We start from the raw sequence: 10,187 nt of genomic DNA on the forward strand, positions 1-10,187 counted from the left end.
CCCCACTACAGATGGGGAAACTGAGGCAGAGAGCCAGGTGCTAGGCGGGCTGCAGGTGCGGCGGTATTAGGGCTCCTGCTTCCTGTGCACTGCAGAAGCAGAGGCGATCACACGGCCTGCAGCAGGCGCTCTCCCCTGCCAGTAAATCACAAGGCCGGTACATGCGCCCTAACCTGGATGGGCCTTTTGCAAATTACCGAGCCCTTTGCTGGCAGAATTCAGGCCCAGATTCCGCACTCCCATTGCACACTGTGGCTCTGGAGCTGCAGCAGGTGCTGGATCCACACACACACACACACACACACACACACACACACACACACACACACACACACACACACCCCTCCAGCAGGGCTTGGGCTCTCATCACCCGGTCAGCCCCACTTTGTCACCGTTATTCGTACTAAGAGTCAGGGACAGCTCACGGGCGTCTGTGACTTTTTGTGTATTGCCCATGACCTGTCCCTGACTTTTAGTACGAATAACCGTCACAAAATCTTAACCTTACACAGGATGAAAGAAAGAAACAAAAAGCAGTGCCTGGTGCATGTGCAAAGCCAAGCCAGCAAGGGAGTGAGCTGTTATTACCAACTTCGAAGTAGGTTGACAAACAACAGAAACCAACAGGAAAACACTCAGAACAGGATCCTTTTTAAAACAATTATTATTGTTACTATGTATTGTTTGGTGCCAATCAATACAAATAAAGACAACCTCTGACTCTGTGAGCTTACAGTCTATTTATTATTGCTACCTGTTATTTGTTTTACGGTAGTGCTTGGAGGCTCCCTCCAAACCCGGATCATTGTGTTGTATAACATGCATTGTATGAGACAGTTCCTGACCTGAAGATCTAAAAGTCTAAATAAACAAGACAGACAACTGGGTAGAAAGAGAGACAGAAAGTGATTTACATAAAATCACACAGCAGGAGAGCCAGGATTAGAATTCAAGACTCCTAGGTTCTAAGCCAACACCATAACTGCTGAACTACAAAGGTCACACCAGTACAAACAGCCCGGCATCCCACTGACTTCTGCCTATGCGTATCTGATTCTGGGCTCATTTTGTAAAACTTAGACACATAACAGAGGGGATGCACGGCAGAACCCAAGGAAGAAGTGACTTATTGGCCCCAATCTTTTCCACACAAACAAATGCTTGCTCACATGCAGATCAGTTTACAGAACTGAATCCATAATTGGTTTTTATAAACTCCCTTCTTGCGGGAGACCTGGGATTTTGATCAGTGGGTATCACTCAGTAGTATCTATAATGCATTTGCGACATGAAAAGTGCTGTGGATGTGCTAAATGATCAAGATTTTATTTCCATGATTGCATTTGACCAGGGTGACCTATGGAACGTTCTCTCTTTAAGGGCTGTTCCTTTTTAAGGCCACATTTCTACTTCTAGCAACAAGGCTGAGGCTGATTGGGTGACGTATGGGGCCCACTCACCTGTTCTGTCTTTATAAGCTGCGTGAGCAGGGTGTTCTCTGTTTGTAGGGGCTGCTAGGACCAGACTCTTTAGAAGACTGGTTTAAAGTTGTGTGAGTGAGGTGGGGCTTGGTAAGTGAGTTATCAAATACCAATGTTAGTAAGCACTTATTTTTCCTTTAAAGCTTCCTCTTGTAGTTAACAAGCCTGTGCCCTTGGGAGAGATGCAACCTCAGGATACTATAGTGTGTGTCCTAAAGGCTTCCTGAAAGATTGAGCTTTGCTGTCTGCTCAGTCCTATTATGTGTGGCCAGTGCTATGGATGTAGAGGTAGGAGCTGAAAAGATTAGGCCCACAACTCCACTGATGGTCAGGGGGATTTGGACCTCTAATTTTTAGGGCTCTTGAAAATGGCAGCTATGTTGTGTGGAGGGGAGTATCCCCTTAGGAATAAGCAGGGGCATAACAGTGATGCTATGAAACTGTCACTCTCCTTACCTTTTGGGGGTGAAGCAATACTCTAACTCCATTGGACCAACAGAGTGACTCCCTTAGCAAGCAATGAAAGGGACCAGTATCTGCCTCAATATCTGTGGCTAGGGTGAGCAGGCTTGTTGCAGTCAGTAACAATGCTCTTGGTGTTAAGGCTCTGACTTCCAGGACCCCTCAACTCTGCTTGAAAGCCACTGGCTCTATAGTTGCTTGGCACCACTAGCAATCAGACCCTAAGTGCTTGGGGTTGGACCCTTTGATAATAGTGTTGGGACTCTTGTTTTACTCTGCTAATAAATAAGGATACTACAGTTTGTACTGATCCTGCTCCAACAAGGAATTGCTGGTGCCCTTAAACTCCAGTGTGTTTCAGTGTCCAGTTCTGGTGTTAAAAAGGATGTTGGTGCATATAGAGTTTTGCTCCATTTAATAAAATCACTAGAGAGGACGTAGGTGTTGTAATAATGCTCACTCTGTAACACGGTAACACTATATAGAGATCTGCAGACTACATTCCTATATTATGTCTAGCTAAACAAAAGCTCACTATTGCAATGATTGTTTTTTGTTTTTGTTTTGTTTTGTCTAATATTTACATGGCAAGGATTTGTAATCTTTTTAAAAGTTTCAAAATAAAAAGGGGGGTGTGAGGTTGCAAAATTAGAAAGGGTGTAGAAAAGAGCCATAATGATTTGAGGGCTGGACAATGTGCTCTTTGAATCTCTCAATGAGAGTCGATCTCTTTAGCTTATCAAAAAGAAGATTGAGAGATAACTTGATTAGTATTTAAGTAACTTCATGGGAAAGAAATACTGGGTACTCAAGGCTCTTCAATCTTGTGGAGAAAGGTATAACAGAAACCAATGGCTGGAAGCTGACACCAGAAAAATTCCTGTTGGAAACAAGGCATGAACTAACAGTGAGGGTGATTAACTATTGGAACAACCTATGATGGGAATGGTGGATTCTTCAGATCCAGACAGACTTCAGTCAAATCCAAATTATTGGGCTCAATACAGGGCTAAGCAGGTGAAAACGTAATGGCCTATAAAATACATGAGGTCAGATGAAAAGATCTAATGCTTCCTTCTGGCCTTAAACTCCGTGGAAAACTTAAATCCTAGATCAGTGGGACTATTGTAAAGTTATCTAGCTTAGTAAAGCCTCCTTTCTGAGTAATGTCTTCTTCCTTCCCAGGAAGGTAAATCCTAGGAACAATGGCTCTTACCAGCAGTACCAACAGCAACGGTAAATCTGCGAAGCCAGTGTCTCTAATCTGGGGTAAGAACCTGTCTCTCGTGACTGTCTGTGGGGATATAATTGCTGTGTATACTGTGGCTAAGAGCCATGCATGCAGCTGAAACAAACTTCCATTCACCTGTCCTGCTTCCCATCTGCTTGTCTGTCCACCTTTGCATCTTGCCAACTAGATTACAAACACAGGAGGGCAGGGAATGCCCCATGTCGTCTTCCTGTACAGTGCCTAGCTCAACAGGGCCCTGACCTGACTGTGGCCTCTCTCTGCTACTGCAGTAGAAGCTGTGATAAGTAGGTGGCTTTGGGCTATTTCGGGGAGTATCTTGCAAGGCTCCCCTGACAATCACAACCCTCGGCTGAAATGAACCCATGCTTCCATGGTGCGGTGAGTCTCTGCCTCTCTCTGGCAAATCAAGTATCTGGAACGCTTGAGAACCTGACCCTCTTGAAGCATGCTCTGGGGGCTGGGTATCTGGAGAGGAGTGAAAATGCTGAGCCCTCTTACCTCAAGGGGAGAATGTACTTAGCTTGTTGTGGTCACTTCCAGCCCTCTGCCTGAACATCATCTTAGTGCAGTCTCCTCTTTAGTCTCTCTCTGGTGAGCTGAGCAGTCAAATCACTTCAGGCCCCCTTAAACTGCCGCCTGATTCTTGGCAAGTAAACTCTTCCCCTGGGTCTTAAGCGTCTCTTGGCTCCGCTTGGTCAATACCCGTGGCAGCTCCAAGGGACGATGTTTTAGCTCTAATGTCCTCCCGCCTGCCAGGAGTAGGAAGCAAAGCGGAGCCTTGGGAGAACAAACTGCCACCTCTAGCCTGGAGGCACTTGTGTTGGAGGCTTCTCTCGTGTCTGTTCTCCTAACCCACTTCTCAAAGGGGGGTGTGGTGCTTCCACCACCTCTGACGTTTCAGCCTGGACCTGGCTCAGCTCTACAGTCCTCAGCTGAGTGTGAGTGTGTGGGAGGGGGCTGAGCTGGCCTGATGGGGCCTCTGCCATCTGCCTCATTCACAGGATGTGAACTCAACAATGCGAAGAAAACCTACACATTCAAGATCCCAGATGAATGGAAGTATGAGCAGCAGCTGGCCCTGCGGACAGTAAGTGCTTGCCCATGGAGTTATCCGGGCAGGGTGTGGGTGCTGTGGTTGGAAGTGAGTAGAGGCTGGCTCAGCACAGGATTGTCCTGTGTGGGACAAGAGGCTGGCCTTGGAAGCTAATATAAGGATAAGGAGGGGATGAGAAGGCCTCTAATCTAGGTACCAAGATGTTCAGATATGACAGATGTTGACAATGCAACAATCTGCCCCCTGGAACCATCTGGCATGCAAGCCAGGGAGAGAAGAGAAGGGCCTTATTATGTCCTTGCCCGGGGCAGTGGACTCAGTCATGCGTGTTGACACTCTTGGCCCTAGAGCACAGGAGTAAGGTGCATGGCATTTCAAAGGGCACTGCCACCAGCCCAGCCTGCCAGAGTCCATGCAGTGCAACCATTCTCTGCAAGGGCGGCCTGCTGAAGCCATAGAGGGGAGGGCAGGTTTTCCAGAGGAGAATCTAAATTCAGTGTCCCAGGTTTTTCTGCCTGCTCCTGTGTTCACATCACAAGGGCTGCCGTGGAACAATCCATGCCAGGTGATGCCCCTCTGGGTTGTAGAGAAGCCCTAATTCTCCCTCCCTGAATTTCTGCCAGGGGACATGGCTGCCCTGATTAGTCAGTGGAGGAAGCCCACTCCCCCTGGGGACTGGCAGAAAGTGTGGTGAAGCTCTATTGAGCAGAGGCAGCGTCTTCTGAACTGGCTTAGAGGCTTTAGCAGGGTTGCCCCCTCTGAGATACAAAACCCCGGGACATCCCCTGAGCCCATGAAACTGGGCGGTTGGCAGTGGGTACTGAGCACCCTAACAGATGTCCTGGGACAGCTACCTCGAAAAGGGGGTGGTCCTGAGAACTGGGATGGGGCCAACCCTAGGCTAAGAGCCCTATAGATGATGTGTCTGGAACAGTCCTTCTCAGGTCTGGAGGTGGGGTTGGGGAATCTAGAGTTGGAGCCTTCAGAGGTTTTGCTGGAGTTCTCTTACTAAAGGGGTGCTGACGACTCATGCTTTCCCCTGAAGATCTGTCTAGGAGAAAAAGCCAAAGACGAGTTCAATGTGGTGGAGATTGTACCCCCAGAAGAGAGCCAGGATACTACTCCTGTGCCCCTAGCAACTCTGAAACCTTCAGTACTCCCAATGGTGAGCACCCAGAGATGGGCAGGGTTGCCTCTGGGGCAGATCAGTCTCGGACTCTAGTGGGGGGAGGGATGCACACTGAACTGGGGTTAGCGCTGACCAAGCCTAAAGCCGAACCAGAGATGAGCCTGAACAGCCACTCAAGATCTGAATGACTGGTGGACAAACCCCCGTAGCTTGGCTCAGCTCGCTAGATAAGACCAGACTTGGAGCAAACCACTGTGCTGAGCTGGGGAAGTGGACAGGCTGAAATAGTGAAGGGCAGCTTGACGTGGCAACAGCAGTTGAGCAAGGTAAAATGTCTGAGCGGTGAGTTCACCTGCTTGGCCGTCAGCTCCTGGCAAAATAAGTGTGCCTTCATTGTACCCTTCCTCCTGAACCTGCTCTAGGATCCTCTCAGGCCTGAAAGCGCATCTGCTTGCCACGTACAAGCTTCTCATTGAATACCCCGCGTAACCTGTTATCAGCCAGCCCATACCTGCTACTTCACCGCTTCCAGGGAGGCAGCATCCATGCATAGCTCTCCCAGCCAGCAGCCCCTCTAGACGGTTTAGCCCTTGCCCTGAGGAGCTGACAAAGGCCATCACTCTTCATAAACTGGGAAGGCGTGTAGCTTTGCCTACAGGCCAAGAACCTGAAAATTCAGCACTGATCATGCTCCTGGGTTGTCTCTAAATGAACAAGCCCTAGTCTCTCCTAGGAGGGAAATGCATGTGGGAACCTCCTGCCAGGCTAAGGCACTTGGAGGGAGGGTGAGTGGGAAAGGTGAAGGCTCATGTAACGTGGCATTAATCTCTTCTAGGCCACCATGATTGGCATTGAGCTGACTCCTCCTGTCACCTTCAGGCTGAGAGCTGGCTCTGGCCCAGTCTACATCACTGGACAACACGTTACATGTAAGCTAACGGTGCGAGGTGGGAAGAGGGGGTCTGAGTCAGTCACCCCTGGTGCAACTGTAATGCAGTGCCCATTGGCTCCCATGGGACTTGCTGGAGCTACTCTGTCCCCTAGAGGATCTCCACGGCCTACCAAGGACCAGCTCCCGTGTTGGACACATGGGAATTCAGTGACTTTCCACCATCTCCAGGCACAGGAAGGCCGCAACCTCTGCACAACATCCCACTGTCAGAACGGGTGTTGTGATGCCTCTTCTCTTCCCTATGCCCCCTTCTTTCCCCTAGGAAGACTGGCTGGCGGGTGTGCTTTGGGGATGGTGACTCGTTCTAACAACTCCCGCTTTTACCAAAGAGCCACTAGCCTTCGCGACACATCTCGATAACATGAGCCGTGCTGTAACATACGTTCTCAGCTGAGCCAGCACCGGCTCCAGTTAGCGTCAGGACGCCCTCTCCATGGACCGGGGGGAGGGGGATGTGTCTGCCATAATGAACTGCAGCTCGTTTGGGCTTGCTCTGCTCAGGTCCCAGAGCAAAGCCTCGTGTAAGTCCCCCAGGATGGGCAGCAGTTATGGCACTGAGAGGCAGTGCCTGGGTGCAGCTGCTCTGATGGTGCATGAATAGCTCTGGGCCAAGACTGCTCTACTTTACAGTGGTACCAGATCTCTCCTGGAATGAGGAAGAGGAGGAGGAGGAGGAGGAGGAAGAGGACAAGGAAAAGGTGGCTGAGGAAGAAGAACCTCAGGAGGAGTCTCCCCCCAAACCCATCAAGCATGCAGCTTCCAAGAGGGGTAGCATTGCCAAGGTACTGCAAGAACTGTCAAGCACCCATTGTCAGACTCATGGCCCAGTTCCTCCCTGGTAACACCACTCATTCCCTCGTGTACCTCCTGAATCTGCCCCCTAGTGTGTAGGCGACTAGTGAAAGAGTTCAGTGAACTAGCCTATCCAGTCTCCTGGGCCTTGCAGAATCTTGCTGGCTTAACCAATGGATCCTGAGAAGCAGCTGGTGTTCTGCTGGAGGTGATCTCTCCAGTATGAGCCCCCTGAGTGCTTGTGGCCACTGAAGACTGTATTCCCTTCCCCAAGAGTCCTGGGGGTGATTAGTGTCTTGGCTAAATTCCAGTGTAGGTAACTACATGTTCTGCTCCCTAACCCCCCTCGCCCCTTTTGCTGTCAAATGAACACAGCATCCTCCTGTACTGCTGCCTTAACCTGTTGCATAGTATTGTTATGTGTTTAACAGCTGTGCTGTAGCCCAGAGGTGGCTGCATTTCAGTGGTGGGCATACAGCTCCAAATCACTAGTATCTCTGGAATGTACTAGAAGGTGTTTGGACTCCCTCCTTCACCTGGGAAAATCCCCCCTGGATAGGGCAGTGTTCTTGTTACTACAGCTAATCTGGGCCACCTGCCTCTCTTGTGCAATAGCCCCTTTTCCTGCTATAGTGACAAGCTACGCAATTCCTCCTCCTCTGGAGAATTATGCGTGGTAGCTCAAAAGAGAATGTCCTCTTCTCCCTCCCCCACGCCCCATGACTGAGAACTTGTGCTTGCCTAGTCATGTTTAACTAAATCTTTCGTCTTCCCAGAAGAAGATGGAGAAAGAGGAAGAGAAGTGAGTATAATCAAAGGGTGTGGGAGAGAGTCCAGCAGAGTCTGGATAGCACCCTCTAGATGGGATGATGGGGATAGTGTCTGACTGATCTCTGGTACAGGTAGAAGCTAAAGATCTCAGGACAAGAGGGGACTAAAATACCATCAGCCAGGAAACACAGTGACCTTGACTGACCTGGTCAATGGGAGCATAACAGCCTTTTGTCTCATCCTGGCAGTATCAGTGTCTAATGCGTACCAAATATTCTAGCAGCTGGTGGGTGTCTCTCCCATGCCGCTATCTGCTTCTAATTAGCTGACAAACCCCGAATTAGGGCAGAAAGTCAAACATGAAAACACTGTCCTGGCAGGGGAAAAATAACTGACAGGCATGTGGATAACTAAACCTGGGCTTAGATCTGCACACTCATGTATTGGGCTCTTGCTATCTAGCGCTAATGTCGAATCACTTCCCACGTGCTGTTGTGGGAGGAATGCTGAGTTGCTCTGTATTAACGTCTGGTAAAGAGCAAAGGGATAACTGTCTGGTGAAATGCTATAGGGAATCTCCAATGAACAGTGGCATGCCATTATCCCTTTTGCAAGTGCTCAAAGCCATCAGCTAGGTCTAAAGTAACTTCATGCTAAAACCTAAACACTAACAGCTTGGTTGCTCAAGTGAGAGGCAGGAGCTCAGTACCTATAGTTAGATCTGTGAATTTATGGCATGACTTTTCAGGAGTGAATCTAATCTCAACTTCTCTTCTAAACAGCAGTGTTCCTTCTGATGATGATACCCTTCCCAGTAAGGTAGGAAGCCAAGCAATGATCTCTGCGCCCCTTGGGACAGACCGAGGGAGAAACATGAATAGAATTAATGCTGGCTTTAGAAACATGTCAGTGTGGAAGTCTCTTTTGAAGCAAACATGGCTTTTAAAGCTGTCCCTCTGTTCTGCATGGGGCACACGGTTCCATTTCATCTTTTGCTGCTTTATTTCTGCTTCACTCTCTAGAGCTGGCTGACTAGTATTAATCAAAGGTAAACTGGCTCGTAGTACGAGTCACACTGCAAATGATTCAGTCTGAGCTGATCTAACCCACTTGCTGAAGAATGAGTACCAAATACTTTAGCAGCAGGGGGGTGTCTCTCACATGCTGCTATCTGCTTCTAATTAGCTGACAAACCCCGAATTAGGGCAGACAGTCAAACGTGCAAACACCGTCCTGGCAGGGAAATATAACTGACAGGCATGTGGATAACTAAACCTGGGCTTAGATCTGCACACTCATGAATTGGGCTCTTGCTATCTAGCGCTAATGTCGAATCACTTCCCACGTGCTGTTGTGGAAGGAATGCTGAGTTGCTCTGTATTAACGTCTTGGCCTAGTGAGTGGGGCCATGGAATCTGGGGGTGCCAAGCTGCTGGCCAGTGCTACTCTAACGTGGTGGCCTCTCTTTGTTCCCTTTGCAGGGAAGAGGAGGTGGCAGAGGGAGGAAGCCAGCAGTGAAAAAATAGACTGATCTGCAGCGAGGTCTCTCTCTGAGGTAAGGGTGTTCTGCAAACCACCGGCTGGCTGAGTGGTAAGGCCTCATGTGGGCGGCCTGCTTCCTGGGGATGAGAGCTGATGATTGTGCAGCACACTGGCATGGAGAGACCAGTGTTGGTGTCCCAAGCTCCCCATGCTTGCAGAGGCCAGAGGGAACCATCACTGTCTTGACACTCCACTGTCCTCTCTGCACCATGCTACGTCTAGGGGTGCTGTATGGGGAAATGGCTCATCAAATCCACCTGACTAGGGCAGGGGATCGAAGGAGAGGACTAGGGATTACGGCACAACAGGATAATACACAAGGTAGAATCCTTCAGGCATAGTATCTAGCTGCCAGCAGAGTGGTCTAGCAGCCTGTGCATGGAGCTTAGAGGCAGGGCTCCTAGGCCCTCACTTCCTGTCCTTCACTTCGTTTCCCAGTCTGTAAATGGGGGTAGTTCTCTGCACTGTAGTGCTCTGAAGTTAGACAGATGCTCACATTGTGTGCTGGCTCCAAACCAACTGGAATCGGTCTGTGGGGCAAGGTAACTTTGCAGGAGGTACAATCTAGCGACTAGCCTCTGGAGAACTAATCTGGCACAGAAGTGCTCCAGGACTTTGCCCCTCTCCCATGCTAAGATCTGACTTCTGTTTCCTCTTGCCTTCCAGGGCCTGGGACAGACGAGACCAGATATATCTTTGTGCTGTTTTTCTGTAAATGTCTTTAGAAAAAATAAATGGCCTTTTATTTTGCA

General features: G+C 49.3%; 1 protein-coding gene across 4 annotated transcripts; it reads left to right on the forward strand.

Moving 5' to 3' along the window:
• The first annotated feature begins 1,434 nt into the window (after window positions 1–1,434).
• Window positions 1,435–10,187, forward strand: NPM2 (nucleophosmin/nucleoplasmin 2). Of its 4 annotated transcripts, none has more exons than XM_067530249.1 (10): window positions 1,435–1,571; window positions 3,129–3,212; window positions 4,197–4,282; window positions 5,295–5,414; window positions 6,214–6,307; window positions 6,961–7,112; window positions 7,899–7,924; window positions 8,679–8,712; window positions 9,375–9,448; window positions 10,102–10,187. In XM_067530249.1, the coding sequence occupies exons 2-9, from the start codon at window positions 3,149–3,151 to the stop codon at window positions 9,417–9,419; spliced, it is 621 nt and encodes a 206-aa protein (XP_067386350.1). In that variant the 5' UTR covers window positions 1,435–1,571; window positions 3,129–3,148; the 3' UTR covers window positions 9,420–9,448; window positions 10,102–10,187. The 4 variants fall into 4 exon arrangements, with proteins under 4 accessions (XP_067386350.1, XP_067386351.1, XP_067386349.1 ...); XM_067530250.1 differs by having other exon boundaries at window positions 1,440–1,571; window positions 7,902–7,924; XM_067530248.1 differs by having other exon boundaries at window positions 1,449–1,571; window positions 7,902–7,924; window positions 8,676–8,712.

This window comes from Emydura macquarii, unplaced genomic scaffold (assembly GCF_026122565.2).
Source record: "Emydura macquarii macquarii isolate MOO-44397 ecotype Brisbane River unplaced genomic scaffold, CSIRO-AGI_Emac_v2 contig_3059, whole genome shotgun sequence".
In the NCBI taxonomy this organism is placed as follows: Eukaryota; Metazoa; Chordata; order Testudines; family Chelidae; genus Emydura; species Emydura macquarii.